The 16,797-nt window shown below is 38.9% G+C and overlaps 1 protein-coding gene across 1 annotated transcript in view; it reads left to right on the forward strand.

Moving 5' to 3' along the window:
* Window positions 1–16,797, forward strand: part of LOC127449052 (uncharacterized) — a 67,135-nt gene that overhangs the window by 24,505 nt on the left and 25,833 nt on the right. Inside the window, exons 3-10 of the mRNA XM_051712154.1 lie at window positions 515–2,432; window positions 10,418–10,592; window positions 12,108–12,227; window positions 13,610–13,703; window positions 14,030–14,116; window positions 14,453–14,569; window positions 15,168–15,263; window positions 15,811–15,959. Coding sequence (XP_051568114.1) covers window positions 515–2,432; window positions 10,418–10,592; window positions 12,108–12,227; window positions 13,610–13,703; window positions 14,030–14,116; window positions 14,453–14,569; window positions 15,168–15,263; window positions 15,811–15,959 — 2,756 coding nt within the window. The remainder of the gene's footprint in view (window positions 1–514; window positions 2,433–10,417; window positions 10,593–12,107; window positions 12,228–13,609; window positions 13,704–14,029; window positions 14,117–14,452; window positions 14,570–15,167; window positions 15,264–15,810; window positions 15,960–16,797) is intronic.

Below are 16,797 nucleotides of genomic sequence, written 5' to 3' on the forward strand. Positions count from 1 at the left end.
TTTGTGAATAACATTTTAAATTTCAGTCTGTTCCTCAAACAAAGGTATCATGTGCCTTGGAATATACAGTAGTGCAGTATGTCGTATGGACTACTTTTATGGTACTTGGAATGATATGGGTGAGTAAATCATGACAAAAGTTTAATTTCCAGGTGAACTATCCATATAAAAAGTTAAAGGTTCACTAATGTAAGATGAAAGCAGTTTCCTGTGCAGCTTTTCCATCCATGTAGAGTTTTATGGCACAGTTCCTGCATGCTGCTTATCCCTGTCCACTCAGCACAAGATTGCTTTGTTTTATCAGAGAGAACAAAGGCCTTCTGAGGCAGGTTCTTCTGCAGGCAATTCAAGAATGTTTGCATGCTTGCCAATAAATGGCATCAATAAAGTCAACTTATTATAAAGACCCAAGCCATTTAGGATCTGATGGTCATAAAATATGTCAATCCAATCCAATCGGCCAGCCAACCAACTAGCTTTCTCTCTCTTTCTCTCTCTCTCTCTTTCCAAGTAGGCTACATACTCTGATGTCCTGTTCCGCTGTGAAGGCTGGCCGCTGTGCCTGAGAGATCGCGTGGTGATCCAACTCGCCCCCATCAACCCGTTACTACTCCGACCAGGAGATTTCTACCTGCAGGTGGAACCTTTTGGAGATCAGTCAGCCCGAATTGTACTCAAAAGCCTCCTTGTGCAGGATGACCTCCAGGTGCAGGAGAATCTCTGCTCCAGGGTGCTTGAAGGTCCAGTGGTCGAGGGGATACCCCTACCCGAGACGTCCTACCCTTGCATCTTCACTGAATCTTGGTTAAAGGAAATCAACGTGGGGCGTCATGGTAATCCGCTAGGTCAGTGTGTGCTTTCTTCAGACCAGGGGGTTGTGAAGGTACCTTGGGGTGAAGTTGCCAACCCAGAATTCCTTGACAGACCCAAAACCACTATCTGTTCAGAAACACAGACATGCTCAACCACAACTCTCAGTGTGGAAGAACTTCAGACTAAGATGTCGAGGAACAAAACACAGCCACAGATGCCTGCAGAACTCTTACCACTTGAGATGGAAACTAGCTTTCCAGCAAATGATGGCATGGCTGTTTCTGTTCAGCTGGTGGATATTGGGACCAGACTGGTCAAGGTTGATCAAGGACATCCACACATCAACAATTTTGCAGGAAAACCGGTTGGATGGGTCTCTCCCAACACCTGGGACAGCAGGCACAACCAAGAGCAAGAAGGAGATTATGTGGATCTGTTGGAGCTTATGAAGGACAAAGAGACATTAGGCCTCAAGAAAATAGCAATGCCCACAAATCCACCAAGCTTCAAGATAGTCAGAACAGCTCAGCCAGCACCACAAAACATCATCAACTTCTGTGGTGAGGACTTTAGAGTTTTGGATGAGAACTGCAACCCTTGCTTGCCAAACAAGCTGCTCTCGGAGGGCATACAAAACAAACCAGAATCCAATTGCGGGTATCAGCATTCGTACATGGCAGCTCTCAGAAACCCTGTGAATTTTGAGAGAGCAAGCATGCTCCCTGCCTTGGATGAAACTAGGCCAGAAGTTGGGGACATTAAGCCAAGTAGTGAGGAATATGGACTTGGCCTCGGACTTAAACTTTCGAGTTGCACATTTGGCCAGACTCCAAACCAAACAGACAGAAACTCAATACAATCCTATGAGAATTCTGAGCCAAAATTCTTCCAGAACTCAACCCATCCAAGTCAGAGCATACCTCATGACTGTTGTTCAATGGAAAAGTCTCTTGACCAGCATATGACACAGCTGAGCCCCAACATGTTCCAAGCAGGACAACAATACAAGTCATTCCTTGCTGGGCAACATGATCTTCATCAGACTATACTAGGAATTAAGGTGTTACCCAACAAAGGACACTATTGTTTTAATGACTACATAAGACAAGATCAGCTGCGGACTAGTGGCAAGAAGCATACCAAAACCCAACACTTACCCAAAATGGGACTCAGGGCTTTACCTGACCACAGCGGTTACAGACAAGATGCTAATCTGTGTTTGTGGAGATTCAATCCAATTCAGCATCCACAAAACCAGTTAACACAGACCTCTGAACAAACACCCCAACTATTTCAGTCCCAATGCAGTCAGATTCTGTTGCAAAATGAGAATAGTACTTTGGATTCCAGAATCCTCTGTGATGACAGACAGCATGAGAGAGGCCCTGGTTCACCTGTGCAAATGTTGAAAGTACCAGGTAAAAGCAAGTATAAATCACGCTCTTCATCTTCTGTCTCAGAAACAGCCAGAGAGTGTCTACAGTCACACAAACTGACTAACAGAAGCCACAGTGAAAACTGTCCAGAGACCATCCCCACCTTGACTGCCATTCAAGAAATAAAACACACAAATAATTTGGTGTCCCCTAAATTAAACAGACGACAAGAAGCAAGAAAAGGTGAGTGTGTTTAGGCTTCAAAATCACATTACTATACCTACATTTCTGCAAAATGATTTTTATGTGGCTTGTTGTACATATCATGGCAGTTTCCTGGGGAAATGATCGCTAAAGTTGCTGCAACAACAACAAATTTTATTCACTTTCACTCAAATCACGAGTAAAACAGCAGATTATTAGTTCATAAGCACTTACTTTTCATCCTGTTCCTCACACAATGCTATCTTATGAAATCCAAACATTTTTACTAAAGCGCATGACTTGTAGGGCTACACATTTTAACGTTAAATTACACCAATTACATTTACAAGCGTGTTCAAGCATGATCAAATTGCACGGTAGCTCAACTGATAGATCATTGCATTTGTGATGTTAAGGAATGGGGTACGAGTCCTGAGGAGTACACGAGTTGACACGTGAGCTGAAATTGTCATAGTAACACTACAAGATGACGTGATTGTGTTTTTCATCTCACATTTGCATTTGCATTTTCAGAATCAGAATCAGAATGATCTTTATTGCCAAATATGCTTACACATACAAGGAATTTGTCTTGGTGACAGGAGCTTCCAGTGTACAACAAAACAGCAGCAAGACATAGATAATAATAAAAAATAAAAAATAAAAAATAATTATACACATACGTACAGACACACACATACATACACAAATACACATGGGTAGTGCAAATCTAATTCAATCTGTTATGTACAGTGTAAATACAAATCTGTTATGTACAGTGCAAGTTTTATTTTTTTTTTATTTTTATTTTTATTTTTTTTTTCCAGAAGAATGAAATGGCAGAAGAGGCTGGATGTGTTGGATAAATATAAGAAAGACTTACCTGTGTATTGCACATAGTTATTGCTCAATGAGGCAATTTAACTGTTCATGAGATGGATAGCATGAGGGAAAAAACTGTTCCTGTGCCTGAAGGTTCTGGTGCTCAGAGCTCTGAAGCGTCGGCCAGAAGGCAACAGTTCAAAAAGGTAGTGAGCAGGGTGAGTGGGGTCCAGAGTGATTTTTCCAGCCTTTTTCCTCACTCTGGAAGTGTATAGTTCTTGAAGGGGGGGCAGGGGGCAACCATTAATCCTCTCAGCAGTCCGAACTGTCCTTTGTAGTCTTTTGACACTAGGTTTAGGTTTAAGGTAGATAGGTATGTAGATTTTGTTGATTTAAAACAAGATAGATCATTAAAAACCTCATCTGTTTGGAAGAACATTCAGCGCTCTTTTAACACCAAATAGTGGACATTTCACCTAGGAACTGTCATCTGTTTCTCAAAAAATGTCATCACAGTCATGTTATTTTTATGAAATCAGGCTCCAAACATGACATTAATTTGTGGTTGTGATTTGTTTTGTGAAGCATTACAGGCATCTCGAGGAAGAAAAGAAGAAAACAAATATTAACTATTATAACTATTTGTGTTAAAGGGACAGTTCACCCAAAAATTAAAATTCTGTTATGATTTACTCATCCACATGTTGTTCAAGACCTGTATGACTTTTTTCTTCTGTGGAAGACAAAAGCAGTTGTTATGCAAACTGACAGCCTCAGTCACCATTTATTTTCATTGTAAGTGAATGGTGACTGAGGCTGTTATTCTGCCTAACATCTACTTTGTGTTCTATGGAAGAAAGAAAGTCATACAGGTCTGGAACACCATGAGCGACTTTTCATTTTTGGGCAAACTATTCCTGTAACTAACTGCATACAGATTTTAACCCAAATCTCACTTTGTTATTGAAAGAACATCAGGGGCCTCATGTATAAAACTCTGCATAGATTTCTTCCTACAAGTGTGCGTAAGCACAAAAGTCAGATTTTGCGTATGCACAAAAAAAAATCAGATATATAAAACTATATGTACGCCAGAACCTGCGCACAGTTCCCTTAATAAATCCCTGCTAGCGGAAGACTGCGTACATGCACGTGATTCATTCCCCACCCCATCTCCTCCCCAAAATAACCATATGGAGTGTACAACACCTGTTTTTACTATGCATATCCTCATCTGCATACAATTACCATATGCATTTCATCATCCAAAAACGTGATTACTGCGTTTAACGGTACAAGAAACTGTATTATAAGAGATAAGACTGTAAATGTCACATGTACCCAAAGGTTAGATGCTGCACCATGAAGAAACATTATTTATTAAGATATGAACTAGAATATATCTTGAATATCCCTTGGCAAAATGTTTTTATCTTTGCAGATATAAATCTAACCTAAGCAATTTTGCCTCTCAGAAAACGTTTTAAATCGTTTTAAGGGTATTGAGAAGTTAAATATTTAGTACTGGAAACAAAATGAAAATTATTACAATTCTTTGTGCAGCATTATCATCGGATTACTAAGATTTGATATTTGACTGGTATTTTATATTCAAAAAACAGCTGAACGGCAAATGTACTTTTCATAATGTTTTTCTTAGACTAGAAGGGTGGTTTCATTGCGATGAGGGTCGGGATGAAGTGGAGCAGGCAGCACATTTGATGCGCATTTTGTGTGCGTTACTGTATTGTCTGCAGCTGTACAATACTGTTTCTGATGAGACATGTCTCTCCAATGGTCCGTTCGACTACTGAATGTGTCCAGCAGTGCCTGTCTTTTTGCTACTGTCCGTTTTACCGAGCCATTTCACGTCAGTCAGAGTCAAGTGCGCATCGCATTACAGATAATCTTTATTCAAATACTGTACTTATCTCAGTACATGATTGCAATATAGAACAGAAATATCTTAGACTAAGAAATCTTTGCTGTCATTATTATGTTGGCTTGACAAAGCCCACATTCTGATCTACTATTTAAGATTATTATTATGTTGGCTTGACAAAGCCAACATTCTGATCTAATATTTAAGCTTATTATATTGGCTTGACAAACATCGACCGGCCTATTGACGACACCTGTTCTATGACTTTTCTAAGGGACTGGGGCTACGATGCACCCCTGGGGGGCAAAAAACGTCCCAAAAATTTCCCATAGGCATACTTTGATAAGGGTCTCACCCATGAAAACTTTTTTTTCCCCCTACTATGGCAGTCAATGCAAGAAAGTTGTCAAATCATATCTCCCTATCAGAATGACATAGAGACATGGGGGCGGACTCATTTCAATCGGGCTACCAATCAGTCTTTAAGGACCGTAGACTTCCATTCAAAATAGCTCAGAAGGATATCTTCAGAACAGAATGTCGTAGACACTTGGGGATTGGCTCTTTTCAGTCAGATTAGTAATCAGCCAATAAGAATCTCTCTGGTCACTGACCAGAGCAACAATTTAGAGTACCCTAGTAACCAGCCCTATTGACTTCCATTAAAAATGGCTGAGAGGGATATCTTTGGATCAGAACACACTACAGACATGGCATTTGGCTTATTTCACATGGGTGAGCAATCAGTCTTCATGTATCCATTTGAAAAACTACTTAGCCACACCCTAACAACCATTTAGAGCACCCTAGCAACCATCCCCACTGACTTACATTCAAAATGGCTGAGTGTGATATCTTCTGATCAGAATGTCCTAGACACATGTGGGTACTCTCATTTGATTCGGCTAGCACGCCGTGTTCGAACAAACCCTGTGTTTGGGGCTAAAATGTACCCCAGGGGGTAAAAAGGGGGGGCAAAAAAACGTTCCAAAAAGTCCCATAGGGTACTATGGGAAGAGAATTTTGTTCCTACTATGGCAGTCAATGCAAGAAAGCTGCCAGATCATATTTCCCAATCAGAATGACATAGATACATGGGGGTGGGCTCATTTCAATCGGGATACCAATCACTCTTTAAGTATCACCTTGGAAATGGCATAGCCATGCCCAAACAACCATTTATGGGACCCTAGCAACCACCCCCCATTAACTTCCATTCAAAATGTCTCAGAAGGATATCTTCAGAACAGAATGTCGTAAACACTTGGGGATTGGCTCTTATGAGTCAGGTTAGTAAGCAGTCAATAAGAATCTCTCTGTTCACTGGCTAGCCACGCCCTGGCAACCGTTTATAGCACCCTAGCAACCAAAACTATTGCTTTCACTTAGAGTGTGATATCTTCGGAACAGAATGTCCTAGAGACATGACGGTTGGCTTGTTTTAATTGGGTGAGCAATCAGTCTACAACTATCATCATAGAAACTACTTAGCCACACCCTAGCAACCATTTAGAGCACCCTAGCAACCAAACACCATTGACTTCCATTCAAAACCACTAAGATGGGTATCTCAAGATCAGAATGCCGTAGAGACTTCCGGTTTGACTTATTTCACTCAGGATAGCAAGAAGCCATGTTAAGTACTCACCTTGGTAACTGCCTAGCAACCACATGGGCTTACCCTAGCAACCAAGTAACAAAACACATATCTCTGCACCAGAATATCGTAGACACTTCTGGGTTGACTTATTTCACTCAGGAGAGCAAGGAGACACATTAAATATCATTCTGGTAACTGCCTAGTAACCAGATGGGGTTACCCTAGCAACCAAGTAACAAATCACCTATGTCTGCACCAGAAAATTGTAGAGACTTCCGGGTTGACTTATTTCACTCAGGATGGCAAGGAGCCATGTTAAGTATCACCTCAGTAACTGCCTAGCAACCAGATGGGGTTACCCTAGCAACAAAGTAACAAATCACATATCTCTGCACCAGAACATCGTAGAGACTTCCAGGTTGACATATTTCACTCAGGATGGCAAGGAGCCTTGATAAGTATCACCCTGGTAACTGCTTAGCAACCAGATGGGGTTACCCTAGCAACAAAGTAACAAATCACATATCTCTGCACCAGAACATCGTTTAGACTTGCAGGTTGAATTGTTTCACACAGGATTGCAAGGAGCCATGTTAAGTATCACCTTGGTAACTGCCTAGCAACCAGATGTGGTTACCCTAGCAACCAAGTAACAAATCACATATCTCTGACCCAGAACATCCTAGAGACTTCCAGGTTGACTTATTTCACTCAGGATGGCAAGGAGCCTTTTGAGTATCACCTTGGTAAGTGCCTAGCAACCAGATGGGGTTACCCTAGCAACCAAGTAACAAATCACACTTCTCTGACCCAGAACATCATAGAGACTTCTGGGTTGACTTTTTTCACTCAGGATGGCAAGGAGCCATATTCTGTATCACCCTGGTAACTGCCTAGCAACCCGTTGGGGTAACCCTAGCAACCAAGTAACAAATCACATTTCTCTGACCCAGAACATCATAGAGACTTCCGGGTTGACTTATTTCACTCAGGATGGCAAGGAGCCTTGAATAGTATCACCCTGGTGACTGCCTAGCAACCAGATGGGGTTACCCTAACAACCAAGTAAGAAATCACATATCCCTACAGCAGAAAATCGTAGAGACTTCCAGGCTGACTTTTTTCACTCAGGATGAAAAGGAGGCTTGATAAGTATCATCCTGGTAACTGCCTAGCAACCCGTTGGGGTTACCCAAGCAACCAAGTAACAAATCACATATCTCTGCACCACTTCCGGGTTGACTTATTTAACTCAGGGTAGAAAGGAGGATTGATAAGTATCAACCTGGTAACTGCCTAGCAACCAGATGGGGTTACGCTAGCAACCAAGTAACAAATCACATATCTCTGCACCAGAACATCATAGAGACTTCCGGGTTGACTTATTTCACTCAGGATGGCAAGGAGCCTTGATTAGTATCACCCTGGTAACTGCCTAGCAACCATTTGGGGTTACCCTAGCAACCAAGTAACAAATCACATATCTCTGCACCAGAACACCGTAGAGCCTTCTGGGTTGACTTATTTCATTCAGGATGGCAAGGAGCCTTGATGAGTATCACACTGATAACTGCTTAGCAACCAGATGGGGTTACCCTAGCAACCAAGTAACAAATCACATATCTCTGCACCATAACATCGTAGAGATTTCCAGGATGACATATTTCACTCAGGATGGCAAGGAGCCATGTTAAGTATCCCCTTGGTAACTGCCTAGCAACCAGATGGGGTTACCCTAGCAACCAAGTAACCAATCACATTTCTCTGACCCACAACATCATAGAGACTTCCGGGTTGACTTATTTCACTCAGGATGGCAAGGAGCCTTTTGAGTATCACCTTGGTAAGTGCCTAGCAACCAAGTAACAAATCACATTTCTCTGACCCAGAACATCGTAGAGACTTCCCGGGTGACTTTTTCACTCAGGATGGCAAGGAGCCATATTAAGTATCACCCTGGTAACTGCCTAGCAACCAGATGGGGTTACCCTAGCAACCAAGTAACAAATCACATATCTCTGCACCACTTCTGGGTTGACTTATTTAACTCAGGGTAGAAAGGAGGATTGATAAGTATCAACCTGGTAAGTGCCTAGCAACCAGATGGGGTTACCCTAGCAACCAAGTAACAAATCACATATCTCTGCACCAGAACATTGTAGAGACTTCCGGGTTGACTTATTTCACTCAGGATGGCAAGAAGCCTTGATACATATAACCCTGGTAACTGCTTAGTAACCAGATGGGGTTACCCTAACAACCAAGTAACAAATCAAATATCTCTGCACCAGAACATCATAGAGACTTCCGGGTTGACTTATTTCACTCAGGATGGCAAGGAGCCATGTAAAGTATCACACTGGTAACTGCCTAGCACCCAGCTGCGGTTACCCTAGCAACCAAGTAACAAATTACATATCTCTGCACCAGAACATCGTAGAGACTTCTGGGTTGACTTATTTCACTTAGGATGGCAAGGAGACATGTTAAGTATCACCTTGGTAACTGCCTAGTAACCAGATGGGGTTACCTTAACAACCAAGTAACAAATCACATATCTCTGCACCAGAACATCGTAGTGACTTCCGGGTTGCCTTATTTCACTCAGGATGGAAAGGAGGCTTGATAAGTATCACACTTTACTATCTAGTTTTAAGTTACTGTATGTTCCTTCTCTATGAGGACACGGAAAAGTTCTCCAAATGCAGCACATCCCAAACCAATATTTCCCTTTTACAGCTTATATTTGAATGCCTTTTCAATTAGTTACATAAAAATAATTTAGCCTACTATTGGATTGATAATGATTACTTCTGTTTCAAATGCTTAACTACATACTTTTTTATTCTAAATGTGAATTAAATGAAAATCAGAGTTTATAATCAGTTTGTTCAGTTCATTATTTGTCCAGCTGGAGTCGTCAGTTCACACACACACCAGTAAAAGAGTACATACGCACAGTCAAGAGTGTCCATATGGTGTGCACATATTTACGCTGTTTATTTTTTATAAATCCCGATATGTGCATGGAAAATTGCATACATTTTCAATGCCAATTTTGTGCGTATGCAACATTTATACATCAGGCCCCAGAAGCGAAAAGATATCTGGCCAACATGACTCGACTTTAGATCCTTATCCTTAAATCAAAAGCATGTTCAAACATGACTGATGAAAAATCAAGCCATTTCCCATAGTATGAGGCTTTGTTTGTCTAGATGCAGTCTGCCATGAAAATCCTCACAACTTAATTTTACAAGCTCACAAAAAACGCCACGACACAGATCGGCTGATTTACAGAGGACCTTGAACCTTCTCCTCAGCTAGGAAGAAAATACACCCTTCTAAAAGGTCATCTTAAAAGAGCGTAATGTGAAACAGATCAAAGGTCAGCACACAGCGTTCCACATGGGGAATTTCTGTGGTCATTCATTTGATCTCAGTCTTGAGCAGAACAAAAAGAAGCATTCATGATGACCAAGTGCCAGGGTAAGAGACAGAAATAACTACATCCTCCGTTTTGTGGGGAAGCTGTTTGATGTCTTTTTTTTAATGGGAAGAGGAGGGCCATTGCTTTAGTACTGTAGATTTTCTAAAGGATACCTCATCAGCTCCATCTAGCTGAAGAACATGTGACGCAGACAAACAAATAGATTTTGGATGTTCAAATTAACTATTCACTAAAAAGTATTGACTCTATAGTTGCTCTTTTTTCTGAAGCCTTCTCATCTGGAAAAGCTGAAACTCCATCGCCTCCTGTTGTTAATGGAGTCGAATTCCAGACAGATCAGCTCTTAATGGGTCAGTGTGAGAATGGAGTGCAGGTGAATCTACTGTCCCAGGACTCCACTATCAAGAGTCTTCTCCAGCTGGGCATTATCAGTCTGCCAGGCAAGTCTGCTACTTTAAATTGTGTCTGATTCTCATCACTGTTTTAACCATAAATGGATAAATGATGGTGCTTGTTTAATGCACTTTACACATATTTGTTGCAAATGGTGGTGTGGCATAATGCTGGGTTTCCCAACCCTGAGTGCACAAACCCTCAAGGATTCATAATGGAACTGCAGTGGGTTCAAGAGAATGTTTTAGAAATGCCATTGGTTAATAAAAAATAATTTGAAGTGTTATTCAATAAATAATTTAATTTAATAAAAAAAATATGTACATTAAGTGTAAAAAAAAAAAAAAAAAAAAAAAAAAAGTCAAACACTGAAACGTTTACACTCAAAAAAGTACCAAAAATTATCATATACGTAAGCAGCTTTTCTACTTTAAGTACTTAGCTTTAAAGGAGCACTGTGTAACATTGACTTCAAGCGTTTAAAATAGGTACTGCAGTCCAAATTCAAAATTTTGGAGAGAGTTGTCTCCCCCGCACCCTCCTCCACAGACTCGAAGCTCACGCGGGTTGCCAGGACACGCAACAGCAACGAGCAAACTAACCATGGCAAGCGACGAGCCGAACACTGTAAATTGATCAGCTTATGTACACGTTTGCAATGTTTTATTGTTTGAAAATTATAAACTAGCTTATGTGGATTTTTTATAACTCTGTCAATGTTAGCTAGATGTATTGGTGGCTTTGCCCGCTAATTTGTTTCAAATCTGGCAACCCGGGGTGTTGAAATACTATTGGGAAATGGGCAGTGGGCGGGATCACGTAGGCCAAAACCCAAACAGAAATTCCACCTACTGGCTGTAGCATTGTTTTCGGCGAAGCCAGAATTTCAACTTAGCATATTTCCTAAATCTCTGATAACATATTATGATAATTTTATGCTTTAGTACAGTGAATATATTACATATTGCACCTTTAAGTACCTTAGAGTAATTATTCAGTACCATGGATATAATGTATATCAATAGTAACATGGTATTACGATCTGATACCAAGACTGTATACTGCCACAAAATAATTGTCATGTTTATGGCAGAAAACAGGAAAAACCCCGATTTCTCTTAAAATCAAGTTTTGTGGCTTTTATTCCACGCACATTAGTTTTGAGGCCATCTAAATAGTAGCGTACTCCTGCTGAAAAAGTTCACAAAATGATCTATTTAGCAGATATACACTTTTAAACAATTAACAGGATTTCTATTCTGGGCAAACCGACCAAAAACTCGTCTTGCACACACAGATGATAGTCTAATGAAATGGAAAAACATACGTAGCATTTAGCATGCAGTCGTTTGTCTCTCCAATACAGAAAACTTTTCTGATGGTCTCTGTTCAGTGATTTTTCAAGAACATAGTCATTTATCTCAAAATAATCTGCTGTGACTTAGGCTTGTTTTATACTTATGTGTTGTTCGTTGCTAAGATGACATTGATATCACACAAAACATGAACAGTGTATGAAATGCTGGTAGTTTTAACTCAGTCTGTTGTTTTACCCTCACCAGGCAGTCGTGACAGAGCTGGTCGAGCTGTGGTTGAGGTGTATGGGGGCAGAAAATGCTGGGCGTCCTCTCAACTCTCTCCTCTAGATCTCTGTAGACTACTGCTCTACCTGCACTCCATACCCAGGTAAAATATCAAGAGATGTCTGCTCAATCACCACAAGACGGCAACAAGTGGCAGTATAATATTCAGGATCAGTGGATCATCCACTTTGAGCGAATGTACTTATACTGTGGGGTACAACAGTATGAGACTTCTTTTTTTTTTCTTTTTTTTTTTTTTTTGACAAATATTTACAAAATGTTCATGAATTATAATGTTTACACCATCCCCCATTCGATAGATAAATACATAAATAAAGCCAAAGTCTTATTTCCATTGAGACCACTAGAGAAAATGCTTATATTTTGCATTAATTTCTTATTTATTTATTTATTTATTTATACATTAATTAAAAATAATATTATCAGCATTAACATTTGATTGAAAAATTTGATTGAAAAATCAAAAGGAATTTCGGAATTTAGTATGTGTCTCTTTTACTTTATTTACATCATTAACTAGAGTTGGCATGAACAAAACATGATGATCATGTTACCCAGTATAATTTAAAAATGTTTCAAAGAGCATCTTGTGTGTTTCAATGGAAGCAAAGAAATCTGACCATTTGCAGTGTCACAAATTTGCCTACATTTTTTTTAGTGACCTAGAAATGGTGCTGAACTTTTAAATATTTCTTTAACATTTTGCATAATAATTTTTCTTTGTTTCTAAATTTTTCAAAATCTTCATATTTTTTATGTGGTGTCAAACTTTTGGACCGCACTACATACTCCCAAACACATTTGTAGAATTGATCTCTTAAACACATTTTATGCTCAGATCAGTTTTATGTGTTGATCCAGCTGTTTGCCAAAATGTGCCAAATGTGACCAAATATGCCAATTTACTCCTGAGCAGTTTCTGTGTTATGAATCTTTTTTTAACCAATTAAAGGTAATTCATTCCAAAAACACATATATGATGCACAGCAAAAAATCCTTGTCTTAATTAGTAGTTGTGTCTTATTTTCCAGTAAAAAATATTCTAAATATTCTTAAAACAAGATAAATGTACTTGACCAGCAAAATGGTATAAGATATTAAGTCTTGTTTTCAGAGAAGTCTGACAAAATATAGTAAACTTTAAATTTAGAGAGATTTATGCTTAAAACAAGAAAAACCTATTGCCAATGGTGTAAGAAAAATAAACTTGATTCACAGGGAAAACAAGTTTATTTATCTTACCCCATTGGCAATAGGTTTTTCTTGTTTTAAGCATAAACCTCTCTAAATTTAGGTAGATTTCTCTGAAAACAGGACAAAATATCTTATGCAATTTTGCTTGTCAAGTACATTTATCTTGCTTATGAATATTTAGATATTTTATTTACTGGAAATAAGACAAAAATACTAATAAAGAAAATTATTTATTTTGCCATGTGTTAAATAAGGTTTGTGTTTATGTAGGATGGAGGTACGAGAGCTGGGACTGACCATTGTGATTGACAGCAGGAAGTGCCCTCTGCCATCTGTGTTCTATAAGTCTTTGCTCATGGTTCAGGTGAGGACTGGCCAAGAAACAAATAGATATCAACAGGGTCGTAGCAACGAATTCTGGGCCCCCTAACTGTTTATTGGTAGAGGCCCCTTTCATACTAAAAAATACAGTTTAAAATTTGATGTGGGCCTCCCTGGACCTGTGGGCCCCTAGAAACTTTGCCACCTTTCACCCCATTATCTACCCCACTGGACATCATCAACAACAACTACACAAACATAGTTTCTATGGAACTAATTAACTATAAAAAATAAAATAAAAAAAAGATTTGTATTATTCCCACACTAGCATCTATTGTGTGTCTAGTCTCTGTTGTGTGTGTAATATAGGAGCAGGCTCTTCATGCAGTGCACACTATCGTAATGCTTATTGATAAAGATGTAAATCCTCGACCGGAAAGACATCCCGGACTGCAGGTAATTAACACACCCAAACACTCTCATTTTCACTGACAATTACACCTTCATGGAAAAACACTGTAATCAGTAAAAAGGGGTGTTGAATTTCACACTGGTCTGCAAGTATAAATTTAGTTTTTGTTTCACTCTCAATTCTAAAGTATTGAAGTCACAATTTAATTCATTGTAAAGTGTGTAAAGTTGTATGAAATATGCATTAGAGGGTTGCGTGTAATATTAAATGCAATGAAGATATGTGCAGGGATGTTTTTCAGTTACAAAACCAGATTTATGAACACAAGTAAGTCTAAATTTCACATCTTTACAATGTCATTTTTATTTTATTTTTTTCAGATAGATGTCATGATGTCACTGAAAGCTCTTCATAAAATGGTTGATGCACTGCACTTGACCTCTGAACTTGGCGGAACCTTCCCCTACAGTCACAGTGACTGGCTACAATTTCACCAGGTAGACAGAATAGCAGTCACAGTTATACAAAGAAATGTTGCACTTTTGACGTCTTTTCATGTCTATATTATTTCAAATCATATAATTATGGTGATATTAATTACAGTTATTAATAACGTTTCATTGACATCACAGTTCTGTTCTATTATCATGTGTATTTCAGCAAGATTAAACAACTAAATGACCACATGGTTAACGGATGTGCTCCAAACTGTGGGGTTCACGCAGTTTCCCCTCATTTCCTGTCCTCTCTTAATATCTTAGATCAATGAAGAAGGCCCACAATTTAAAGAAAACACAGTTTTAAACATTGCATTACTAATATATTGAAAAAATGTACTCATGATTCTGGTTCCTCTCAAGTTTGTTGTTTGTTTCCCACTAACTAACATCTTATGGAGTTGTTTTTCCTTGCCACTGTCATTGTGCTCACTGAGGGCTTAAAGACATTGAGGCATGGTTTTCTGTGCAGATGCTAAACGATATGTAAAGTGAAAACACCATACAAATATTCATTAATGACTTGACTTGATTTGAATTATCTGAAGAGGTCCTGCCTTTAAAGTACATTGTTGATTATCTAACATGTGTGTTTCAGAAATTGTCCCTCTTTGAACTCGATCTACAAGCTGCATCTTCTTTACTACAAATAGCAATCAGAAGACTTGATGTTAAAAAAATGACCACGGCAAAGGTACAACAGTCAGGGCTATTTTTGGTTTCTTTTTTATTTTCAACTGGTCAGTTTTCATTAGGTTGCCATCTTTGACTGCGTTTAGTTTTTATAAAAAAAAAAGAAAATTCTCTCCAAATTTTACTAGTCTCAGTTTAGTTAATTTTATTTTAGTTTTAGTATTTTATGGCTGCCAAAAATAATTGTTATCATTTATATATGCTTAAAGTCTAGTTGTTAAATTTCTCTGGGCAGTATTGGAATTGTGCTATCTAGTAGCATTTTCCTGCCTAATGAAGACAGATTTTAAATGTTTCATTCTGCAGAAATCTGTGGAATAGATTGAAAAGCATGGTAAAAGGTGTTAAACTCACTTATTTGTTGCTGAGAGTATTATAAAAATAGTCTAAATATTCCAAAATTAGCTTGCAAGCACTGGGCAATGTGTAGAACTTTGTGAATGCGATTATGCAAAAATACATGGAGCTTCCTGCGGGCACAAATTTTGCGTTGGTTTTCTTATAATGTTGATTGAAATGCTACTCAAACAAGCCAAACTCTTGTGCAGGAAGTGAAGTCCTGCATCCAGGAGCAGCAGAGCTCCATGAAAATGGTGCTCGAGGACATGCGATTGGTTTCTCTCCAGAGAGAGGGCGGGGCAATTCTTGCCAGAATGAGGAAGGAGGAGTCTCGGTTCACTCAGTCTGAAGACTACAGGTATTTTACCTTATATTTGAATCTCAGTAGGGTTACATTAGTCATCTCTAGAGACAGTAATTGATCATGATGTGAGATGCATGTGAGCTGATCCCTCAGCGGGTCCCATGATGTTTTGACAGCTGTTAGTTTCAAGGTATTCCTCTTTACCTAGTAGTTAGAGCCTTTAAACAAACTAAGTTCCCTGGGAGAACTCAAATGTGACCATTACAAACAAACAAAATTAGTTGTTCACACCACAAAGAGCACCTGAAACAAACAAGTAAGGTTAAAAAAAAGGTGTTCAAAATGGTAAAAAGGCACAGCTTTTAAAATATACACATTCCCATTTCGACCTAATATCATGATATATAAAAAAAGACATTAGAGGTCGACCGATACCAATAACTAAAGTGGTGAAGAAGGCCCACATGCAGTTTATTGTGCAACCACAAGCCAGAAATACACAATGGACTCTTATTTTGAGACTTTGCTCTATAACTAAGTATTTACCAAATTAAGCTTTTTATAACCTCTTTATTCACTAGATAAGGTTTAATTTATTATTTTTCACAAGATTTGAAGTCGGAGACACGATGGATGTGCTGGCGGTGCACGTTTCCATATAGTCACATTTTTCTTAGCATGCCCTCGCTTCAATTTAAAACGCTTGATTGTCTAATCAAAATTACCAAATAGGACTGTCAAATTAAAATTTGAATATTCGTCGAATTTAAGAAAAATCTGCACATTTGAATGCTAAAACTGCACATTTGAATTTTGGATGTGTGCCAAGCACTGGCGATGACTTAAGAACGATCGCATTCTTGCGCTAAAAAGGCTAGATGAAGCGCAACAA

The sequence above is a fragment of the Myxocyprinus asiaticus genome, chromosome 12 (assembly GCF_019703515.2).
Source record: "Myxocyprinus asiaticus isolate MX2 ecotype Aquarium Trade chromosome 12, UBuf_Myxa_2, whole genome shotgun sequence".
NCBI lineage: Eukaryota > Metazoa > Chordata > Actinopteri > Cypriniformes > Catostomidae > Myxocyprinus > Myxocyprinus asiaticus.